Raw genomic sequence first — 24,780 nt, 5'->3', positions numbered from 1 at the left:
CACTCTCATCTGGAAGATTCGCACACCCCCCACCCTAGTGTGGACACACATAAGCTTGGACGCATGTCTGCAGACGCCCTCACGCCAGGCACATGCGCCCTCGGGGCTGTCCACCCTCGGGTCCCCCACACGCACCTGAGGGCAGGCACTGGGCCCCACCCGGCTTCACCAGCTCTGAGTTCCCCGCGATGGCCTTGCAGAGGCGACACAGGTGCCCGATTTCTTTGAAGAGGTCAAAGCTGCTGTCGTAGATGACGCTGCCCTTTCCCAAGGAGACACAAGCCAGTGCGACTGCTCAGTGAGTCGGGAACTCAATCCTGGGCCCCACCCCCGGGGAGGAACCTCGGGCAGCTCCTGCTACCGTCGTCGCCAGCACTTGGAGCCCTCTGCCTGGTCACCCGCGGTCCTGCCCGAGCCTGCTCTGCCCTGCCCCCGGCAGCACCTCTGCTGCCACTGCTGCCCACCCGCACGGGCCCCCTCAGCCTCCCCTCCTTGATCTTATTCACCACGCGCTCACCTGGGCTCCCTGCCTTCCCCTCTCCCTTGTCCTCCAGCGCAGGCCTCCTCTCCTCCCCGCCTCCCCACCCCTCCTCTGAACACCTGCGGACTCCCGGTCCAGACTGGACAGATCTCCTCTGACCCCACCTGGCTCCCGAATTACCTTCTGTCTGAAACCCTGTACACCCAGCCAGGCTGACTTCCCAAGGCAGGGGTCATGACCAAGGGTACCGACGTCCACGGTCCTTCCCACCATGTCTCAGTACCCAGCAAGTGCCAGGCACAGACCTAGTCACACCTCCGTGTCAGTTCCTCTCCCGTCCAACGCCCAAGAGCCCAGCCCTGGCACAAACATGTACAAGTGGGGGAGACCACCCCAAGCGAGGGCACCATGGCCGAGGCACGCAGCAAGGGCTGTGGCACAGGGAGGTTCCCGTGCAGGAGGAGGAGGGCAGGGAGGCTTTGCACACCCGTACTGCCCTCCCCTCTGTGCCACCCCTAATGATGTGGGGCCGCTGGCTCAGGCCCCACTGTACCCAGATTCCTGGGCGATCCTAAGAGCTCAACGCTGCTCAGTCCTCAAGAGAAACGGTGCCGCGTAGCAGAGCCTGTGGGCCAGGTGAGCAGCCAGGGAGCCGAGAGGGGGTGTGCGGAGCCGGGCCGGCGGGCCCTGGGCTGGCGCTAGCTTGCAAGCCTGGTGTGGCCGGGCCCTCTGGCATCTGCCCAACGTGGGCACGCGTACCGGGTCTCCGATGACATGGTTGTCCACCTGCCGTGTGCGGTTGATGCCAACGATGCCAAAGACCACGAAGACCATGGCCCCTGTGTCCACGAGCGGCCGCACCGCCGGCTTCCCGCAGCCCGTGTTCACGCAGGGGTTGAAGCCGAAGGTTGCAGAGGGGCGGGCCTTGGGCGCTGTGGAGGGAGTCACAGCTGTATGGGAAGGCGGGGCCCAGCCTCCCAAGGCCCCGCCGCGGCCTCCCCGCGTGTACCTTTCTCGCTGGGCACGTAGAAGAAGCCTTTGGTCGGCCCATCGGGGCTGGAGCCGAGCAGGCAGCCAGGAGGGGCCGCACACACACGCCCGTGGAAAGGGGGCTTGTGGGACTGGGCAAAGTACAGTTTCCTGTGGAGGCAAAGGAGGCGAGGCCAGGACTGAGGCCAGGAAGGCCAGGAGCAGTGGGGGAGGGGAGGCACAGGCGGCCGTGCGCAGGGGCTGGAAGAGCGCAGGGGACGGACTCGGGCTCCCCCAGCACAGGGATTTAATCTTAGGTTCAGCCCTGGGGTTTGGACACCTGTTCTAGTCCCGCCCCTGCCAAGGCCCACCCTGTGGTCCTGCTCAAGGCACTTCCCCTCTCTGCATGTGTCTCCTCGCCTGTGGCAGGAGGGGTGGAAGAGACCAGTAGCTTCCAAACGGTCCTCAAGGGGCCCCAGGGCTAGCCCTGGGGGTCGGTGCTCAGAAGCCCCCTGCCCCACTTTAATCTGAACAGTGACAGAGCCTCAAGATTCTGTTTGAAGAAAGGATTCCACGGTTAGCTTATTCACCACTGGACTTGATGTAGCTCAAGGCTCTTTCTGGAATGTTCTAAGCTCAGCCAGGCAGCCTGACCCCAGTGGCTACTGTATATATATGTGCAGCGTGAGCCCGACCATGGAGGGGAGGCGGAGGGACCCCCTCATGCCCCGAGCCGAGGTGTGCCAGGCCAGAAGGGCCCAGGGAGCCCACCTTGGTCATCCCCCTGCCCCAGGCATCAGCCTCGTGTGGGCGTTCAATGTCCTGAGGCCAGGCCCTGTCAGAGACCACGGGCCCCTGGTGTCACCAGTGCAGGCCCCACGCTGCTGCTCTCTGGACCACAGCAGCGGTGCGCTCTTCCTTTCAGAGCACGTATCGTAATTTGCAATGACTCTGTGCTGTTTCCCGAGGGCAGGAGCCACATCTGTCTTGTTTCCCATCCGCAGCACTAGCCCCGTGCCTGTTCACAGTCGGTGCTCAGTGTTAAATGAATGAATGGATGAGAGACAGGCCCTCGGCTGACACAGCCTCAATGGTCAGAACGTGGCGGGGGGAACCTGGGAAAAGATGGCCCCAGCTGGCTCAGAGACCCCCGGGGCACGGAGTGCAGTTGATCATTAGGTGATCACGGGCACTTACTTCATGCCAGGCACCAGGTAGGGCGTGCGTGTTCAGTAGGTAAAGACAACAGACATGGGCTCTCTCCCATCACCTTACAGTCCGAGGGAGGGGGGACATTCAATAATTGTTTTCTGAATTAACTGTAGGTATTGCGAGTGTGGATAGTGCCTCGGAGAGGAAGGCAGAGTGCACTCACTCACTCATTCATTCACTCAGCAAGTGTTTCCTGAGCACCCGCTACATAGCACTAGGTGAGGGGACACAGCGCAGAACAGTAAGCTGCTCACGCGGGATGCCTGCGTGCTCCTGAGCAAGGACAGGTAATAAGCCAGCAGGTCAGTATGATTCCAGGTGGTGGCAGAAGCCAGAACGAGAGCAGCGGGGTGATGTATGGGGAGAGGCGGGTGCGGCTATTTTCGCCGGGGAGGGAAACCTTGTTGGGGGTGGGTAGGCATCTGGGTAAGGACCTGAATCTTGAGAACAAGTCGATCCCGGGAGGAGCTAGGGGAAAGCAGCCTAGGCCCAGGGAACAGCAAACGCAAAGGCTCTGAGTTGGGAACTGCTTGGGTGCTGAGGGGCCAGACAGCCGCTGCGCCTCCTGCGGGAGCCATGCAGAGGGAAGGCCGCAGGTGGGGGAGCGAACTGCGGGCCTGGCGTCTTGGTGTCCCCCGATCCCCAGTCCTGGGCAAGAAGCGTCTGAACAGATGGGTAGAAACGGACTGGGGTTTCTGAAAGGTGTGGGAGGGGCAAACGGGTGGGCCGGGCTGGTGGAAACCAACTTATCTGCGAGGCTGTTACCGGGTGTGCTGGTGCTCCTTGGCGGCCACGTAGAAGCTAAAGTCAAACTTCCAGCCCCGCTTGGTGTCGCAGGCCAAGGTCGTCACCATCCACCTGCCGGAGGGGCTCGCCGCCTGGAGCAGCCCTACTGTAGACATACAAGCGGTCAGCTTCTTGGTGAAGTTACCAAAAGGCGCTCTATACACCTAAGCAGTGGATTGACAGAGACAAGACAGGTGACTCTGGGAGGCTGCCTTGGCCTGGGCCCAGCCTCAGGCTCGGTCCCCTCCCTCCTTGGAGAGCTCGCTGCCCCCTGCCCCCATTCCAGCCCCCAGAGTCGGGGGGTAGAGCCCTGGGCAGAGGCGCAGGAGGCCTGGGTTCAAATTTAAAGACAGAGCAAATCCATCCCTACCTCTCTGAGCCTCAGTCCTTCCTTCAACTGAGGATCTACTCCAGGCCAGGCCCTGAGCTGGGCTCTGAGGGTGTGGCTGTGAGCCAGACGGGCTTGGTCCCTGCCCTCCTGGACCTGCCAATTACGATGGCTTCAGATTCTTTGAAGGGCCTTGAATTAACTATTAGGCCGATAAGGCACAGAACGAATGCGGCAGTGGAAGAGGAGGCCAAACTGGTAAGGATGGCCAGGATAGGGTCCCAGGAGGAGGTGACATTTAGGCTGAACGGCGAGCCAGCCACGCATGAAGCTGGAAGGAAAGCCCTCCAGGCAGCGAGAACCGCAGTGCAAAGGTCAGAGCCAGGGAACGCCTCACACACCCCATCTTTCGAATGGAGATATAAACCCCGAACAAATGAGGTGACATGTGTAACTGTCACCCTGGAGGTGTGACATGTTAAAGAAACACAAATGATTCCTGAGAGGGAAAAATCAGAGGCCTGGGTTGGCCCTGGGAGCCCCTTTTCTGGGGCGCTAGAACAGACGGCTGAGAACAACAACCTAACTAACAGCTCCCATTTTACTGGGCACTTACTACGTTCCAGATGTTACAGAACGCACAGGCCTTGCCTCACGTACCTCCAACATCCCTGGCTGGTACCTTTCATGTCCCCGTATCACAGATGAGGAAACTGAGGCTCAGAGAGACTACATAATCTTCCCAAAGACGTACAGGTTATAAATGGCAGAGCCAGGACTCGAACCCAGGCCTGGCTGACTCGGCAGCCCGTGCTCTCACCACTCTGCAGGTCCCTGCCGCAGGCCTGGCTGACGGCGGGAGAGGGTTCTCACCTGCCTGGAGCAGCTCCATCCTCACAGGCCCTGCCCCCACCCCCATGTGGCCAGTGCCCACCAGTGTGGCACTGAGGGCCCCCTCCCCTGGTAGTGGCAGCTCACTTAACGACAGTCAGGCTTACCTGGAAGGAGGGCACCTCCCCGTCCCCAGAGGACACGGTCTGCCAAGGGCCAGGCAGGCTGGCGTTGAGGGAGAACCTGTAGACAGCCGGGTGGCCTTTGCTCTTCACCTTGGAGACGTACACAGTGCCCGGGGAGTCTAAGGACAAATGAGGGGAGGAGGAGGGACAATCACCTCGACTGGCTTCCCCTAACCCTACAACAGCCCAGCCTCTGCTCTGTTGACTGAGGAGCTGGGCCTGACCTTGGGGTCATCTCTGAATGGTGGCTCTGTTCCTCTCTACCGGACCGAGCCCATGGCAATGACGGGGGACTGGTTGTTGGCGGTGGACACTGGATGGGGTGGAGGTATAGATGGAGGGGAGGTGGTGGTGGACACTGGATGGGGTGGAGGTATAGATGGAGGGGAGGTGGTGGTGGATACTGGATGGGGTGGAGGTATAGATGGAGGGGAGGTAGTGGTGGACACTGGATGGGGTGGAGGTATAGATGGAGGGGAGGTGGTGGTGGACACTGGATTGGGTGGAGGTATAGATGGAGGGGAGGTGGTGGTGGATACTGGATGGGGTGGAGGTATAGATGGAGGGGAGGTGGTGGTGGATACTGGATGGGGTGGCAGCACGGGTAGAGGGAATGACAGTGATGGTGGGAGCCATGGTGTGATGTGCCAGTAGGAACTAGGGTAGTGGAAGTGACGCCAACAACGATGCCCCAGGCATGGCGTGAACGGTGGGGGTGTGTTGCTGGTGAGGATGGTGGGCACAGAGGGGTGACAATGGCCGTGTGATGACAAGGACACGCAGAACTGCCCCATGTGGGGGGTTTATTCCCACATGCACCCTGGCATCCCACATCTGATGGAGACCCCAGCAGGGATAAGCCAGCCTCCAGTGTTCAGGACACCCCTGCCCTCCCCCAGACACTCAGAATGGATCTGGCACACAAGGCAGGTTCACAGTGCACCACAAGCCAGGCTGGGGTGGTGGCAAGAAGGGATCGCCCCGTTCTGGCTGAAGAGAGCTGGTGGGACGAAGGACAAGGGCCTCAGGTTCACCCCCGCACCGACCCTTCCACGGTGACCCAAGAACACAGGCTTTTGTTCCCGAAGGGGAATCAAACCATGGATTTAATGTGCTCTCCCCACAGGGCCCCTGCACCCTTGTACCAGGACCCCCCACTGTCCCACCCAGCCAGTGCACACTCCCCACTGACCCTGTAGGGCGGCCTCAGGCCGGCCGGCCCAGGACACCCCCGAGCCCCGCTTCTTCTCCAGGGACGTCCGGATGTTCTGCAGGCTGTGGGGCTTCTCCTGGAACAGACCTACCCATCCCCCCCAACCCCCGCACCGTGTCAGACAGCAGGGCCTCCCTGACGGGGCCTGGCCAAGGCTGGGAGACAGACGACCTGAGGGACATGGGCCCCAGGGCCCTCAGCTTGGGAAGGGGGTGGTATCAGGGGTCTGAAAGAAACTAGATGGAACTGAAGAAAGGCCAAATGCTGAATTTACAAGAATCTTGAGGCAAAGGAAAGGAACCTGCCAGCCCCATCCAGGGAAGGACACTCGCAGCCTACCCTACTCATCCTCACCACGCCTCACTTCCCTCCTCTGTCAAGTGGGATGACACCCAGAGGGTACCTCCAGAGGGTGGGTGAGGGACAAAAGGGGATGCTGCATCTCCTGCACTTAGCAACGTGTCTGGCTTGTGATGAATGCTTGATAAATAGGGATAATTAGAAATGGCATGTTATCAACTAGCAGAGATAGGGGAGACCTCCTGTTTCGCCCCAAGCAAGCAGAGGTTCAGGGAGGTTACATGACCTTCAGGGGAAGTGAGAGCCCCATCAGGATCGGTCTTGTCTGCCCCTAAAGCCGAAAATCTTTTTGCTACAGCCTGAAGGGCCCCTTTAAGAGGCAGTTCAGAGGCTAAGAGATAGAGAGGGGCTGGGGCTGGACTCTGGCTGGGGTCCTGGCCCTTCTCCAGATGTTTCCAGGAACTTCGGGACCATCCCAGGGTTTGTCCATCTGTGAAGTGGGAGCAGACAGGCCCTGAGGGACAGTGGGAGGCCTTGCAGCGGCAGTGACATTGGAGCGAAATTCGATGCCCAGGCAGGTGGGAGAGGAGCAGGGATGTGGCCAATTTAGGAGGGGCTCCTCGGGCACCTCTCTGAGCTGCAGCCAATTATCATGCATTCGGCTAATGCCATTTACCAAGGGGAAGGCCAGGTTAATCTGAACACCACCCTAATTACATGAAGGCAATTACAGCAGTCAGCAGGTCTTCCCCCGGGAGCTGGAAGCAGTCACCCAAGCGTCTTCTCATTTGGTTTCTAACCACTCGGCAAAGCTGTATGACCTTGGGTCGACTTCCCCCGCCCCAACTCCAACCTCAGGCTCCCCTCTGTAAGACGAGAGCCTGGATCAGACTAACTGTAAGGCAAGCAGACATCTTTATCTCACCTCTTAGCTCATCCCCGGCACGCGCTCCATCACCAAGTCCTGTGGGTTTCACCTCCTAAAAACCTCGTGTCTTCACTGTCACCATCGGCCACACCGGCTCCAGCCCCCACTGTCTCTTGTCTAGATGACTGCACGAGACTCCCACCTGGGTTCCCAGCCACGCTCCACGCTGGCCCTTCTCTGCTTAAAGCCCTCCACTGGCTTCCAGTGCCAATTACGATACAATCCAGACTCCTCACTGTACCCCAGCAGGCCCTGGCCCAGCCCGCCTGGCTAGCCTTAGCTCCTGCAACTACCTCCTTCAAACTTGGCCCTGGTCTCTCCCATTCTGGTGCTCGCCTCTGCCTAGACCGCTTCTCTCCTCTCCTCTCCCAGCTTGGTCAACTCCTTCCCTCCCTCCCTGCCACCCAGGCAGGCTCAGTCTTGCCTTAGACATTCCCTCCTCCAGGAAGAAGCCTTCCATGATGCTGAGCTCCCCAGTCACCCTCCTTTTAGTCCACCACAGCTCAGATCTACTATTATATGGCCTGCCCCAGCAGTGGAATGAACTCCCTGAGCTCGAGAAGCCTGTCCTGCCCACTGCGGCCTCCCCAGCACCAGCACAGCTGGCACCCAGTAAGTATTCGTTTAATGAAACGTGAAAACACTGAGGCTTAGAGGTGGGGTGATTTGCCTGAGGTCATACTGTGATGGGGAGCCTGGATCTCACATCTCTTGTCTTGGAGACGTGGACTCCAAAAGGGTCAGGGGCCCACAGGGGACACCCTGGCAGGAAACCCTCACCTGAACAGGTGATGCAGGAGATGCCCTCGGCGCTCAAGTTGTACTTGAGGTCTAGCAGCACCTGGATGTTGGTATCCGGCCGGAAGAGCAGCGGGGCCCGGCTGGCGGGGCGGAGCCGGCTGGCGAACACCAGGGACAGGATGAGGATGGAGACAAAGAGCCCTGCGAGGAAAGGATGCTGCGCTAGGCAGGGCTGGGGCCAGGGGTGGGGTGGGGTGTGGGCATTCGCAGCCGGGGCTTCCAGAGCCCTGGGAAAGAGCTGCTCCCTCTATGGGGACGGGAGGGGGAAGCGGGGGACAGGTATCCCAAGGGAGCAGGCAAAGGCCCAGCGTGCCAACCTGTGGGTGAGGCTGCTAGGGGTCCGTCCCTTGGAGGTAGGGTTGTTACACGTGTAATTGGTGGTCAGACTGTAAGCTATAAGCTCACATTCCTGGACAAGAACCAGCCACTATCTTAGAGCCCTTAACAGTTTATAAACAGCCAGCATATCCACTCGATCTTACACAGACCTGAATACAGTCAGTGATGATAACAATGATAATAATAGTAATAGGAGCACTTAACTTTCATTGAGCACTTACTACATGCCTTGCACTGGGCTAAGTTCTTTACATACACTGTGGCTTTCCTCACAACTGCCTTAGTAGATAGATACTATTCTTATCCTCACTTATAGGACAGGGAACAGAGGCTCAGACTAACTGGCACAGTCAAGGTGACACTGCTAGTACACAGCAGAATTAGGATTCCAACTTAGCCAAGCTGGTCTAAGTCCAGAGCCCAAGCACTGGGCGCTCTGCTCTGCTGCCCAGCCTCACGACTGGCACACAGTAGGTGCTCAATAAGCAACAGCTATCGTGGAACCAGCTTTATTCTACACAGGAAGTGGGGTAAAGCTCCGAGAGTGAGGGACACCAGCCCAGGTTTCTGACCTCTAGCTCATTTGGGGAACAGGAGTGGGCTCCCAATGCCTGCACGTTCTTTGCATGGGGTGGGGTCTGTCCCCCACGCCTCAGGCACTGGGAGAAGCTGCAAGATGGGAGAAAGGAGAGTGGAGAGCCCACTTACCCACAATCACCCAACGGCTCTTGACGGCCGACCACAGGACCCAGTGGTGCAGCAGCTCCTGCAGCTGGGCGATGAGCTGCCCCCGGCTGCCCCCATCGGGGGCTGGCTGCAGGCCCTTGGGGGGCACAGACACCAGGGATGCGTCTCCCAGCTCCAGCGACACTGCCGGGGCAGAGCAGCGGCCTGTCAGAGGGCCAGCCCAGAAGCGGGTCAGAGCCCACCCTGGTCCCTGCCCTCTCCAGGGAAGCCCAAATGCTCGATGGGGATCTCGTCCTGCCCCGCCCTCAGGACAAGCCTGTCCTCATACCAGCTCGCCAAGGGCTACTTCCCCTGGCCGAGGCAGCCCCTGGGTCCCAGCAGGCTCAGCGGGAGGCCCGCACCAGCTCTCACCTGGCTCCTCCTCCACATTGAGCAAGGGGATGTCATCATCCAGGTAGGGCATGGGGCCCTGAGCAGGGCTGCCCCCAGCCCACTCAGCAGCAGCAAACACGTCCCCGGGGAAGTGCAGGGAGCTCCTGCAGCCACACTTCTGGTGGCAGCTGTGGAGACAGTGGGAGGAGGGGGTGAGTCCTGGGTGTCCAGGGAAGGAGGCGAAGGTCCCGGCTACATGTGAACCCAGGTATCACACCGCTGCTGACAGCTCACAGAGGACACTCATCACAGGTTTCCAGGAGCCTGCACCTGAGTTCTCTCTAGCACCATCTCTCCTGGGGCCCTTGGGTGCCACTCTTCCTCTGGGGACACAAATGGTGACAGCAGCCATTACCCAGGGAGAGGGGATGGTGACTCGCAGCCCAAGCATCAAGGTGACCAAAGCAGGGGAATCGTGTCTCCCCCATCGTGTGCCCAGGGACCTGACACCAGGAGGACGGGGAAGCGGGGCTGGGCTGAGGACACAGCTGAGGCCTCGGCTGGAGTGAATGTGAAGGAGACAAGGCTCACCCTAGGGACTGCGGACAAGAACAATGCACACGGTGAATGTGCCAGGAATACTACATGCCAGGCAGTGAGGAAGATTCTCTCACTAATCCTCACGGGGTTACATGTACCCATTATATAGAACAGGAAGCTGAGATGCAGAGAGGTTAGGTAACATGTTCAAGGGTCCGCAGCCGCCAGGCAAAGAGGCTGAGCCTGGAGCCCAGGACTGGGAAGACTGCTGCGTCCACTGCCCCAGACTGGGGGGCGGGACAGGGCGAGCTTAGTTGCTGTCTCTGTAGAGATTAGAAACAAGCAGCCCTTTACCCAAGACACTTTGCTTCTATGTCACAAAACTGTCATAGAAATAGTCAAATCTGAATGTCTATAGTGCAGACCGCTATGCCTCGGCCAGAGTGCCCTTGTCCAGTGCCCAACCCGTACCACCATACATGGTGGCCCTGAAGCAGGGGGTATGTGTGGGAGAGCTGAGTGTGTCCCAGGCCTGAGTCTGAGCTCTTCGCTGCCCCTCCTTGGCTCGCCATGGTCAGGAGGACACTGTCATGGACCCCTGACAGTCCTGCCCTTGCATGCCCTGCCCCAAGCCCAGACCCTCCATCATTCCTCAGGACTCCCAACCCAGGCAGCCACCCAGGCTGGATTCCATTTGGTCACTGTCTCCGCCACCGCCCCCGCCCCCCACCGCCACTGACCACCTGGCCCACGAGACCCCTAAACCCCTAGAAACTTCAGCAGCAGCTCCGGGCTGATCCATTCAACTCTGCACACCACTCACTGCACCTAAATATCGTTCCTCTCCCAAGATGAGAACCTTGAGGACATTTAACGTGGCGGCTAAGAGCATGGGATCCAGAGTCAGATTATGTGGTCTAAATCTCAGCTCCACTGCCTATTAAATGGGTAACCTTGAGAAAGTTGCCCAACTGCTCCAAGCCTCTGTTTCCTTGTCTATAAAATGGGTGAAATAAGAGGACCCAGCTGCCAGGGTCCTTGGGGAGGGTGGCAATAAGATCTCGTACGAAAGCTCATTGCCCACTTCCTGGCACATAGCAGGTGGTCAGATGTAACTACTGGACAGGCTTCTCTTCTTCCTCTGCTCCCCCAGTAGAGCCCAGCATAGGACTGGGCATACAGAAGGCGCTCAATGGTGAATCACGAGGCTCTTGGGAGATAGGAGGGTGTGCTGAATGGCCCCCCAAGGGCCTGCTATGGATATTCTGTGAGAGGAGGACACGTCCCCCTGCCTGGCTCACCTGGTCTGGCAGGCGCTCTCCAGCGGTGCCATATAAAGGCTCCAGATGCCCAGGGCAGCAGGCATGGTGAAGAGCACAGCCAGCCAGCAGCAGGACACGATGAGAGACATGAACAGGCCAAAGTCGTGGACGGCCGGGATCTGGCAATGGGGAAGTAGAGGAGGGATGTGGGACTACCAGGCCTGGAGCCCAGGGAGCCTGGGGACTCTGCAGCGAGGCACTCAGGACCCCCAACCACCCTCAGACTGAGGCAGGATGAGGAGGCCGGGGCTGCTGGAACAGAGGCACTGGCCTAGGAGGTGGTCAGAGGGCCGGGCTGGTGCCAGGGGCAGGGCAGGGGAGGAAGAGTCCCACCTCTGGTCCACACTGCAGCCCTCTGCCCGGAACAGTACTCAGCACAGAGCAAGCGCTCCATAACAGTTATTACATGAAGGACAGAGGAAGACGTGCCCTGTTGGAGCGGGCCACGTGTCAGCGAGGGGGAAGGGAGGGAAAGCTGCTGTGATGGGAATAGGGAGGCTGGGTGTGCTCCCTGCGCAGGGTCACAGGGACCTGCACGGGGTGTGGCAGTCAGAAGGAAACTGTAGCCCACAAGCAGACAGGCCTTCACTGTTTGTGAAACACTTTCACAATCATCTCATGTCAGACCCTGATGATCCACACGTGAGGAAAGTGAGGCTCAGAGAGGTTAAACAACCTGCTGAAGGCCACACAGCCAGAAAATGGCAGAGGTGGGATGTGAACCCAGCTCTGCCTGTTTTCTGGATGTGGTTCTCTAGGAAGGCCTGGAGAATCCCAAAGCACCTAGTGGTTTCTAGACAGGATCCTCAGCCCAGGTCATAAAACCTCTCAGATTCAGGCAGGCTCACTGTCCTCTAGGCTCTGTTGGCACCAAGGACCTGGCCTAAGATCCTTCCCCTGAGCCCAGCTCAGACGTGAAGGAGCGTGGGGTCCGCGAGAGAAAAGTGAGTGTGAGGCGTGACCATGTGGCGTGAAGCCAGTGGGTGGAGAGGGCCCTGGACCCCGGTCAGGAGACATGGGCAGGCTCACCACTTACCAGCCGGGGGCCTCTGGAAACCGCCAAACGCCCTTCAGGACAGAGGTTGTTTCAGTAAGAAACACTATTTGTATTATTATAATTCTCCCATTTGTTAAGTTCTGGTAATGACGACGAGTAGCAAAAATGGACTCTAAGCGGGGGAGGGGTAAATTGGGAGATTGGGATTGACGTATACACGCTACTATATAGAAAATAGATAACTAATAAGGACCTACTGTAGAGCACAGGGAACTCCACTCAATACTCTGAAATGGCCTATATGGGAAAAGAATCTGAAAAAGAGTGGCTATGTGTAAATGTATAACTGATTCACTTTGCTGTATACCAGCAACTAACACAACACTCTAAATCAACTATACTCCATTAAAATTTTTTTAAAAAATGAGAAAAGAATGGACTCTAGGGACATGGCAGGAGCCTTGAGGCAGAGGCTGCGTGGCCCCAAGAGAAGGTGCGGGTAGGAAGAGCAGAGACCAGGGGCCAGGTGTGCACGGGAGGGACGGGGAGGTCAGGTCGGGGGGGGGAGGGCGGGCTCCCACCTGGGAGAAGACGTTAGCTGCATAGGCGGCAGCCGTGGTCAGGGAGGTGAAGAAGGTGGCCTTGCCCGCCGTCTGGATGGTATGGATCATCCGCAGCTGCGGGTCTTCCAGGTGGGTGGCCTGGCGGTAGGTGTTGATGAATACAAAGACGTCGTCCACGCCTGTGGGAGGGAGCCCCGGGCCAGCAGGGCTCAGGATCACTCTGCTGTGTCCACGGTCAGACCCAGCCTGGGCCAGGAACCCAAGCCCCACCCTCCATGCTCCTTGCTCCTCACCCCCGTCCCCACCAGCACCAGGCCCTTTCCTCCAAACCTCAGCCCCCTTCCCACCTTTCCCACCATTCTTAACCTCCACCCAGAAAAGCTACCCATTCCTTCCACCCCGTGGGGGCTCCACCTATCCTATGCCAAGGATCACCCACCACTCATATTCTACCCACCCACCACCCCAATTCCAAGGCTCCGAGGTCTGGAAGGGGACTTTTTGGATCCCCCATGGAAGCCAGGCTTTGCCTCCTGGAGGAAGGCCCTTTTGGGGACAGAGTTCCCAAGTTCCCAAGGCCCATTACCATGGCAACAGAGGCAACTCACCAATGCCCACTATCACGAAGGCAGCCACCCCATTGAGGATGCCCAGGTACTGGATACCAAAGACCACATGGTACAGGAAGAGTGCCACCAGGCAACTGAGGCCGATGCTGGCAATTCCGAAGAAGGACAGGAACACTGGGCAGGGCAAGAGGCACAGGGGACGGATAGAGTGGGTGGACCCAGAGGAACGCACCTCTTCAGTGTCCCTGGCCCCTGCTGGGTCCTGCCTCACACCCCCCCAACCCCAGGGAGTACCTCTACCACCCCACCTGAGCCCAGCACAGTTTTCTGCACCCAGAGAAGGGGCTGGGCAGGAGGGCTGAGGGGCAAATGAAGCCATTTTTGAGTAGGTCCATCTTTGCAGAACTTGTCTCAAGTGCTAGTGGGGAATTATTATATATTTACATCTGTCACCCCAGTAGACTAGAGGTTCCATGGGGGTAGGAAGTGTGTCTGTGATGTTCACCATGTGTCTGGATCCCTGGCACCTTAGAGCATCTGGCACATAGTTGGTGCCCAGTTAATATCTGTTACATGGATGAATGAATGTCTTTTCCATTTTTGAAGGTATGACCAATCTCTCATTCACTTGAGCAACTGAGAGTACCTACTGTATATGCAGAAAGAAGCAGCTAGGGTATATGGGGAGATGGTGGTGGAAAAGTAAACTGGGGGACTAAGGGCAGCTGACTGGGACTATAGAACAGGCTACAGAATAATTCATAAGGTGTCCGATACTCCAGACTCCCCAACACTTATCAGCAAGTTTATCGGCAAGAAAAAGATGGTCAAAGGGAAAAAGGTTCAACTGTGGGAGGTCATGGGGATGGGGGCCCTTGGGCATGGCCCAACCTGCCTCTGAACCTCAGTCTACCTGCCTGGGGTTAGAAGGTGATGTCTGAGCACCCCTCCCCCCACCAGTTCTGACATAGTGGATTCAAGACCATTTCTGGCATTCCTGAGCAGGAAGGCTTTGTCCAGAGAGAAGCACACTGGTAGAAGAGAAGGGGCTGGCTCCACGCGGGGCTTTTGAAGAAACCCTACCTGAGCAGGAGGTGAGAATGTAGACGAGGGCGGCAATGCAGCTGCTGCTGATGAAGGCCAGGAGCATGTCATTGTTGAAGGTTCTGCGAACCTCGTAATCAAAGAGGTCCGTCCCCCCATACAGAACCTGCACTTTGCTGAAGGAGAGAGGACACAGAGAGAGGAAAGACGGAGTGGATCAGAGACAGAGGACGTCTGGGAGCCATCCATCTCACCAGTGTCTCTTTACCTTGGCCGTACATTATGATCACCTGGGGGACTTCCAAAACTCCTGATGTCCAGGCCATACTCTAGACAAATGAAATCAGAATGTCTGGGGTGGGACTGAATTATCAGTGAGGTTGAGGCCACTGCTCTACACAAATAATAATCAATTATAGCCAAATTCTATGTCACCTTCCAATTCTCAATTATCCACAGCAAAATTCTAAATTCAAACCAGCTTCCAGATGCTGTTTTACACCGCAAGTGTGCATTTAACAGCAGTTGTTCTTAATAAGTAAAACTTAACTGAGCTGGTCAAGTTGGGCTTTAAAATACAAACAGGAGTGAGATCTGCTTCTGGCCAAGATGGAGTAACAAGGTGAAATCTAGATTTACCCTCCCAGTGAAACTAGTGAAAACCATAAGAAAATACATGAGACATGAGATAACAAAGAATGGTGATCTCTGAGAGGTGAGAAGCAAAATGGACCCTATGCTTACCCTGACTTACTGGCTTGAGAGAGTTTCCAGGCTTCACTGCAGCCTAATATATGGCTTAGTGACTTCTCAAAAGAGGCTGAAAGTTTTCCAAACTTGATGAAAACTATAAACCCATTGATTCAAAAGGCTCAAGCAATGGACCCCAAGCCCCCCAAAACGATGAATAAAACAACAACAATGCACATCATGATCAAATTGCTCAAAATCAGTGACCAAGATAAAATCTAAAAAGCAGCCTGAGGAAAAAGATGCATTACACACAGGGGAACAAAAGTAAGGATAACAGCAGATTTCTCTTCAGAAACAATGCAAGTGAGAAGACGATAGAGCAAGGTCCTTTACCAACTGGGGAAAAAGTCAACCCAGAATTCTATACCCAGAATTCTATATCTTGAAAAATATATTTCAAAAACAAAGGCAAAATAAAGACTTTTTCAGTATACAAAAGCTGAAAGGGGGCTTCCCTGGTGGCACAGTGGTTAAGAATCTGCCTGTCGATGCAGGGGACACAGGTTCAGCCCCTGGTCCTGGAAGATCCCACATGCTGTGGAGCAACTAAGCCCGTGCACCACAACTACTGAGCCTGCACTCTAGAGCCCGGGAGCCACAACTACTGAGCCCGCATGCCACAACTACTGAAGCCTGCACACCTAGAGCCTGTGCTCTGCAACAAGAGAAGCCACTGCAATGAGAAGCCTGCGCACCACAACAAAGAACAGCCCTCACTTGCCACAACTAGACAAAGCCTGCACACAGCAACTAAGACCCAACGCAGCCAAAAATAAATAATTTTTTTTAAAAGCTGAAAGAATTCATTTCCAGTATACCTACACTACAAGAGATGTTAAAGGAAGTCCTTCAGGCAGAAGGAAAATGATTACAGATGGAAATATACATCTACACAAAGGAATAAAAAGGACTGGAAATGGTAACAACATGAATAAATGTACAAAATTTTCTTATTCTTATGTAAATCTTTTAAAAAGATAACTGACTGTTTAAACAGAAATAATAATAATGTGGCATGGGGTTTATAACATATATGAAAATAAAATATATGACAACAATAGCATAAAGGCCAGGAAGAAGGAAATGGTGGTATACTATTCATATATAGTATACACTATACATGAAGTGGTTTAGCATCATTTGAAGATACACTGATAATTTAAGGATGTATACTATAAACCTTAAAGCAACCACTAAACTAAATATTTAGAGCTAAAAAAACCAAAGGAAATAAAATGGAATAATAAAAAATTCTCAGTCTAAAAGAAGGCAGAAGAGAGGAAAAAGGGAACTGAGAATATATGGGACAAAGAGAATAAAATAAAACAGTCTTAGGTCTAACCATATTAACAATGCATTAACTGTAAATGGTCTAAACACCCCAATTAAAAGGCAGAGACAGTCAGATTAGATTTTAAAAAATCAAGACCCAGCTGCCTACAAGAAACTCACTTTAAATATAGACACAAATAGTTAAAAACAAAAGTGCAGAAAAAAATATACCACGTTGACATGAATCAAAAGAAAGCTGGAGTGGTTACATTAATAACAAATGAAATCAATTTCAGAGCAAAGAATATTACTAGGGATAAAGAAAGTAATTTAAAAATGATAAAGGGCTCAGTTCATTAAAAGAATACAACAATACTACATGCTTTGGACCTAACAACAGAGCTTTAAAATACATGAAGCAAAAACTGATAGAAATAATAAAAGAAATAGACAAACCTGCAATTATAGTTGAACATTTCAAAACCCCTTTTCTCAATGATTGCTAGAACAATTAGACAGAAGATCAGTAAGGATATAGAAGACTTGAACAACATAATCAACCAACTTGACTTAATTGACATTTATAGAATACCCCACCGAACAACAGCAAAATACACATTCTTTTCAAGTGCACAGGGAACATTTAGCAAGACAGACCATACTCTGGACCATAAAACAAAACTCAATAAATTTAGAATAACTTAAGTCATACAAAGCATGTTCTCTGACCATGATAGAATTAAATTCAAAATGAGCAACAAAACACTATCTGGGAAATTCATAAATATTTGGAGTCTAACACATTTTTAAATAATACAAGGGTCAAAGAAGAGATCAAAAGGGAAAATTGAAAGTATTCTGAATTGAATGAAAACGAAAGCATATGTCAAAAAGTGTGAGATGAGCTAAAACAATGCTCAAAGGTAATTCTATAGCAATAAACACCGATATTAGAAAAGGAGAAAGCTTTCAAATCAATGACCTCAGCTTCTACTGCAAGAAAGAAGAACAAGAGGAAATTATATATAAAGTAGGTGTAAGAAAGGAAATAATGAAGATCAGAGCATAAATATATAAATAAACAAACAGAAAGATACTAAAGAAAAATCAATGAAACCAAAAGCTAGTTCTTTGAGAAGATCAATGAGATTGATAAACTTCTAGCCAGACTGATCACGAGAAAAGGAGATAAAACACACATGAAAGAAGGGACATCACTACAGTTTTTATAAATATTCAAAGATAATAAGGGAATATTATGAATCACTTTGACATTTTAATGAAATGTCATTTGACAAGTTCATTTGACAATTTCAATGAAATGGACAAATTTCATGAAATATACTACCAAAGCTTGTACAAGAATATAGAAATAACTTTAACAGCCCTATATGTATACTTAAGAATTGAATTTGTAGTTAAAACCTTCCCATAAAGAAAACTCCAGATCCAGACAGTTTCACTGGTGAATTCTATCAAACGTTTAAGGAAGAATAATACCAGTTCTATACAAACTCTCCAGACAACTGAAGAGAGGAGAATACTTTCCACCTCATTCTGTAAAACATTTTGATACCAAAATCAAACAGCGATATTACAAGAAAACTACAGCCTAGTATCCATCATGAACATATACCAATGAACAAAGAATACAAATAGAATCTAACACTATATAAAAAGGATGATAGATCATGACCAAGGGGGATTTACCCTAAGAATGCAAGGATGGCTTAAAATTAAAAACTCAATCAATGTAATTCACCATATTAAACTAAAAAAGAAATACTGTATGATCTCTCTCTAGATGCAGAAAAAACATTTGAGAAAACTGAATATTTCTTACTGATTAAAAAAAAAAAAGACATCAGCAAATTAGGAATAGAAGGGAACTTCCTTAACCTGACAAAGGACATGTACAAAAAACCTACATAATTCGGTCAGGGATAATACAGCGTTCTCCATTCTCATCACTTATTCAACATTGTACTGGATGGTCTAGCCAGTGCATTCAGGCAAGAGAAAGAAATAAAAGGCATCCAAATTGGAAAGCAAGAAGTAAAACTGTCTTTATTAGCAAAAGACATAATTAACTATGTAGAAAATCAAATGTAATCTACCAAAAATCTTCTAGAACTTATAAGGGAGCTTAGCAAGGTTGCAGGACCCAAAGTCAATTATATTTCTATATGCTAGCACCTAACAATTGTCAAATGAAATTTTTTTTAAAATACCATTTACAATAGCATAAGAATATGAAATAGGGATAAATCTGATGAAAGACATCATATACACCACATTCATTAGTCATAAGACTAATATTGTTAAGATGTCAGTTCCCCTCAAACTGATCTGTGTGTTTGACACAATCATAATCAAGATCCCAGCAGACTTTTATTTGGAGAAATGGACGAGCTGATTCTAAAATTCATAGGGAAATGCAAAGGACCTAGAATAACTAAAACAACTTTGAAAAAGAACAACAAAGCTGGAAGACTAACACCTGGACAAGACATGGTATAAAGCCACCATAATCAAGACAGCGTAATACTGGTGTGCAAATAAAAAATAGAGCAATGGAACAGAGCAGAGCATCCAGAAACAGACTCACATATATACGGACAAAAGATTTTTGTCCAAGATGCAAAGGCAATTCAGTGAAGAAAGAATGATCTTTTCAACAAATGATGCTGGAACAACTGGATAGTCATATAAAAATAATAAATAAATATCGGCATGTTACAATATATACAAAGTGTTTATAGTGTATGCCTTGCACCATATACAAAGATTAATTGAAAATGGAATATCACAGATCTAAATGTAAAACCAGTTTTAGAGTGATCAAAAGATCTAAATAGTCACCAGTGAAGATAAATGGATGTCAAATAAGCATGTGAACATCACTGGTAATTAGGGAAATTCAAATTCAAACTGCAATGAGATATCACCACACACCTAGTAGAATGGCTAAAATTTTTTACACTGACCATACCAAGTGTTAGAGAGGCTGTGGAGGAACTGGAGTTCTTATACACTGGGTGGGAATGCAAAATGGTACAACCAATCTGGAAAACAACTTGACAGTTTCTTAAAAAGTTAAACACACACCTACCATATGATCTAGTCATTTCACTCCTAGGTATTTATCTAAGACATATGAAAGCACTTGTTCACACAAAGGCTTGTTCATAGCAGCTCTATCTGCAGTAGCCAAACCTGGCAACAACCCAAATACCCACAAACAGGTGAGTGGATGAACAAAAGGTGGCATCTCCACACAATGGATACTACTCAGCATTTAAAAAGAATAAACCATCTACACATGCAACAACATGGATACAATTCAAAATAATTAGGCTGAGTGAAAGAGAGCAATCAAAAGTGTGCATACTATATGATGCCACGTATATAAAACTCTAGAAAATGAAAATGAATATACAGTGATAAAAAACAGAAAGTGGTCCTGGGGTGGCAGTGGGAAGGCAAGGTGAGGCAGGATGGAGTGATTATCAAGGGGACATGAAGAAACTTCTGGGGGTGACGGGTCTCTTCATTATCTTGATTGTGGTGAAGGTTTCATGGTATATACATGGGTCAAAACTAATCAAATTGTAAACTTTAAGTATATGCAACTGGTTGTATATCAATTATACCTCAATAAAGCTGTTTAAAAAACCAAACAGGACATTTAAAAACCAAGTAGAAAAGATCTTTGGATTATCTACTTTGTTGAACTAAATGGATTAATTGATCTTTCATTAGAGTAGAAAACTGCAAGTTCAATCAATTGTTTATTCATTCATTCATTTGTATAGCTTTTATAGAATGCCTTCTAGGTTCCAGGTCCTGTCTTAGTTACTGGCTATAAAAAGACATGGGCCCAGGCTTCCCTGGTGGCGCAGTTGTTGGGAGTCCGCCTGCCGATGCGGGGGACACGGGTTCATGCCCCGGTCCAGGAGGATCCCACATGCCGCGGAGCGGATGGGCCCGTGAGCCATGGCCGCTGAGCCTGCGCGTCCGGAGCCTGTGCTCCGCAATGGGAGAGGCCACAACAGTGAGAGGCCCACATACTGCAAAAAAAAAAAAAAAAAAAAAAGACATGGGCCCAAACTTTTACTCTCAAGTAGAAAGGAATAGCTCATGCAAGAACAATATTCTTGCCTAGAACTACTAAAAAGTCAGATAAAATTGAGGAATCATCTGTTTAATGACATTAGAGACTTCCTGAAGCAATGAGAACTAGAGGGCTAAGACTCCAGAAAGCAAAGAACCTACAAAAGGTAAGCTTCCCTTCTACAGCTGCATTTACCCTAGAGGTATTTGCTGATTCTGAACACAGGCATGAGGCTAAAAATCTAGGCGGGGAGTCAGAAAAACTAGCAGAGCTTTGGGCAGAGACTTGCAGACCAGCATAGCATAAAGCCAGTTTCTTCCTCAGCACTTCTGCCAAATACTGGGGCTGTGTGGAGTATGAGGTTACAAAGCTAAGCAGAAAGGCTCTGAAAAACCAGAGTGGAGATATTTTTAGCAGTTTCGAGAGACAGAGATTAGGGTCTGAAACCTGTCAGGGGAAGGGGCTCTGCAGAATACTCCAGGCTCTCAGTTGAACATCTTAGAGAACCAAGGGCAAACTAGAGGTAGGCTGAGAATTTTCAGTATTGCAAACCTGCCTCGACTTTGTGTAACTGCTGACTAAAAAGGTGATCAGTCACAACTCCATCTGCCTAGTGGAGGGAAGGATAAACTTTCTCCGGAAGAAATAACATCATCTGGACCTCTATGTTTTTATATATAATGTTCATCACTCAGTAAAAATTACCAGGCATACTCACAGGCAGGACCACATGACCAAAAACCAAGTGAAAGAACAGACCACAGAAACAAATCCACAAGTTACCCATAATAACCTAATAACTTAAGACGCTTGTGGTGTGTATAAGGGGCTCAGAACAGTGTGTGGCACACGGTAAGCACTCAATAAATGTTAGCTCTGATTATTACAGTAGTTGCTCAATAAAGAAACGAGGGTATTTCAGTCAGATTCATTCCTCCTGTGCTGGGGGATGACTTGTCAGGGCAGAGGACCAAGAGGCACTGGAGTTACTGCCCTGCAGGACTGACAGATGAGCTATCCAATGGTCTTTCCTGGTGGCGAGAGGCCCAGTTGTATTCTCAGACACACATCCCAAGGGCTGGAGGACGATCAAAGCACCCACTGCCCAAAAGCTCTTTCATATCTCTTAGTTCGTCTCCTCCTAATGACTGCAGAAGGGTAGCAGGAGTCATCATCCCCGTTTTACCAGTATCAGAGGCCCAGAGAAGTGAAGTGACTTGCCCACTATCTCCCTGGATAGTAGAAGCAGAGAGGAACTCCTTATGCCCTGGTCAATACTCTTTCCAGAAAGCCTTCTAGCACCACCTCAGGAGAAAATCAATACCAAAGACCTCCAGGGCAGAAGTTCCTCCAAAGCTGTCATGTTCACTAAACCAACAGCACTGATCAGGAAAAGTGTCCTTTCATCTGTCAGAGTGATGATGAGGATGTATCTGGCTCCGCCCCTGATCTGAAAAGAAAGATCTCCTAGGGAAAAGGTTGCAGGTAAGGGGATCTGGGGTTTATGAGAAAAGAACCACCTGGAAACCAATTCCCTATGCTGATACAGCCCTTTCCTGGTACAAACAAGGACAGGCCAGGCACACACCGGGTGCAGCTGGACTGCCTACCTAGTGGACTGCTTGGCCAGCATGGCCACATAGGTGACCACAAAGCTCTGAAACTTAGCCCGCTGCTCCTCCCAGCGATCATCCACCGAGTGGTAGCTGGGCAGGGGTGCGCCAAAGAGGATCTCGCTGCGCAGGAGGGAGCTCTTGAGGTTTTCTGCAGAGAGGCCTTCGTCCACATACCAGTAGAACTCCGGGTGAGTCATGGCCAGCTCTAGGGAGCCTGCAGGGGCAGAGGTCAAGGAGTCCAAGGAGCTCAGTGGGTCAGCTCCCAACAACCCTCCATCAGGGTCATCCTGCCCTCCTCAACACCTCACCCCCTTTCTGAGGAAATGGAAAACTGTCCCAGCTTGGGCTACCTCCAACTGTCTCTAACAGAACGATGGTTTAGAGAAATCACAGCTGTCTGAGGGGAGCAGCCCCCCAGATATGCTCAGGCGACTCCCACTAAGTTTACACCTCCATTTCAGTTTGAACCTCACCTAATTCCAAGGCTCAGACTCTGCAGTCCTGTAACTCCTTCCCATGCCAGTCCCACCTCCACCTGCTTAGAACCCCGCCCATGTGCCCCTTAAAAGGCAAACCCAAGCCCCGCCTCCACAGCCAGCCTCTGGCCCCTCCCCATCCTTTCTCAAGTCCCACCCCTAACGTACTTCAAACTAATGCACCTTGGTCTTCCTTCAACCCCAGCCTCTCTCCAGATGCCCAGTTCTCTGTAACCACACCCCACCTTCCCTCTAACCAACCTCACGCCCAAGCCCCACCCCAAGCCTAACTCTGGTCACAGCATAACTCCCAGTCTCCCTCAATCCAGATGTGCACACAAACCTCCTTCCTTGCCTCCCTCAGATCCCATCTTACACCCAACCCCAACTCCCTGCCCCTCCTCAATGATGGCCCCCAGGCCTGCCCAGCACTCAGCTCCAGCCTGACTCCACCTCACAGCCAATTCCGACCCCATCCTCCGACCAGTCTGTAAAGTACTGAGTCAAGAATCAAGCCTTCCCTTAACCTCCAAGCCCTGCTCCCAGCCTCATTAACCACCCACTTCCCTTACAAGCCCCACCTACCCTCAGCCGCCACCCCTTACAAGCCCCGCCTCCAACCTCCTTCAGACCTGGTCCCTACAGGCCCCGCCCCACCCACACCCAGGGCTGCTCACCCCGGATGTCGGCCAGGTCCTGGCCCATGCCATCATAGTAAATCTTGCCACCCCTCTCAGTGGGGAAGAAGTAGGTCATGAGCGAGCTGGGCGGGGAGCAGTAAGAGTAGGAGCCGAGCGGCAGGTCTTTCAGCACTTCATGGGGCTTCCAGCAGAACTCCCGGAAGCCCGGGTGGTCCATGATCTTGCGCTCTATCTCGTGGATTGTGACCAGCCGCTCACTCGTGAAAATGTTGCGCTCTGCGTCGCCACGCGCCAGGAAAATGAGCTCGATGCGCCAGTGAGCGTGCGTCTGGGTGTTGGCGCTCACATAGGAGCGTGAGTAGTCCCAACGCGAGGCGCCGCGGCGGGCACGGCTCTGATTGGCCGCAGCCGCCGTGGGGGGAGGGGCGCTGGGTTGGCGCCGCCCATTCCTGTCCAGCCCCTGGTGCACCTGGGTTTCACTCTGGTTGGCTGCCAGGCTCCCCAGGGGTGGAGTCGCTCGCCGAAGACGCCCGCTCCGATTGGCTGCTGGCTTCTGAGCGGTGGAGGTGTCCCACAGTCCTGGGCCAAGCTTCAGCGCGGCAGGGACCTGGTACGGGGCCCGGGCGGCCGGCCGCGAGCGATTGCCTGGATGTAGCTGCTGCAACTGCTCTGTGATGAGGCGTTGGAGCGTCTCAGAAGTGAAGTCGGCCAGGTCGCGCCGGTTGCGCCCCCAGGACCCAAACTGGGATTTGAGCGCCAGCGCGAGGGCGTCGAAACGCTGGGAGGCCTCATGGTTGCGGATCTCAAAGGCATTGTAGGAGATGTCAATGTCCAGCGGCGGGTAGTAGAGGAACATGAAGGCTGAAAGAGCCATGGGGATGCTGCAGCCGAGGAAGAGCACCAGCCCCGCACAGCACGGATTGGTGAAGGCCCAGCCCAGTGTATTCCAGAAGCCTGACGCTGGGGGCCGGGAGGGCAAGGTCCAGTGCCACCAGCAACACTGCCCCCCTGCCCCAGCTTGGGGCCCCGGCTTCTGGGCCCTCCTAAAGGCCTCACCCGTTGCTTCCTCCTCCTCTTCCTGCGCCTCCTCTAGCCACACATCCTGCAGCAAAGGGTCATCCTCCGAGTCCATAGCCTACAGGAGAGGGAGAGGGTCAGCAGGCTGCAGAGAAGGAGAGGATGGTGCCCTGTAGCTGCAGTCGCCCACCCTGAGCGTTAACCCTGCCCACTCATAACCAAGACAAATACTACAATGGAATTGCATCAAGCAGGCACTTAACTGAATTCAACCACATGTGTACAAAACAGAAAGAAAAATCCTATTATTTGCCCATCACGTCTCCCAACTAGATCAGGGCTTTCAAGGTCACAGAAAAAGGAGAATCACAGCCCAGTTGCAAACAGAAGAGAAATTCCTCCCCGTGTAAGGGATATTCGAGGG

At 52.2% G+C, this 24,780-nt stretch overlaps 1 protein-coding gene across 1 annotated transcript in view; it reads right to left on the bottom strand.

The window, feature by feature from the left end:
- DISP3 (dispatched RND transporter family member 3) overlaps window positions 1-24,471 on the bottom strand; it is a 29,660-nt gene extending 5,189 nt beyond the window's left edge. The window contains exons 1-15 of the mRNA XM_065883267.1: window positions 23,376-24,471; window positions 22,217-22,436; window positions 14,507-14,643; window positions 13,463-13,597; window positions 12,873-13,033; window positions 11,274-11,413; window positions 9,472-9,620; window positions 9,082-9,243; window positions 8,014-8,175; window positions 5,985-6,092; window positions 4,775-4,911; window positions 3,428-3,612; window positions 1,491-1,621; window positions 1,241-1,413; window positions 136-262 (exon numbers count right to left, since the gene is read on the bottom strand). Coding sequence (XP_065739339.1) covers window positions 136-262; window positions 1,241-1,413; window positions 1,491-1,621; window positions 3,428-3,612; window positions 4,775-4,911; window positions 5,985-6,092; window positions 8,014-8,175; window positions 9,082-9,243; window positions 9,472-9,620; window positions 11,274-11,413; window positions 12,873-13,033; window positions 13,463-13,597; window positions 14,507-14,643; window positions 22,217-22,436; window positions 23,376-24,471 — 3,223 coding nt within the window. The remainder of the gene's footprint in view (window positions 1-135; window positions 263-1,240; window positions 1,414-1,490; window positions 1,622-3,427; window positions 3,613-4,774; window positions 4,912-5,984; window positions 6,093-8,013; window positions 8,176-9,081; window positions 9,244-9,471; window positions 9,621-11,273; window positions 11,414-12,872; window positions 13,034-13,462; window positions 13,598-14,506; window positions 14,644-22,216; window positions 22,437-23,375) is intronic.
- Window positions 24,472-24,780: the final 309 nt, after the last annotated feature.

Source organism: Phocoena phocoena, chromosome 1 (assembly GCF_963924675.1).
Source record: "Phocoena phocoena chromosome 1, mPhoPho1.1, whole genome shotgun sequence".
Taxonomy (NCBI): domain Eukaryota; kingdom Metazoa; phylum Chordata; class Mammalia; order Artiodactyla; family Phocoenidae; genus Phocoena; species Phocoena phocoena.
Note: the sequence above shows the minus strand (reverse complement) of the source record. Positions and strands in the feature narration are given on the sequence as shown.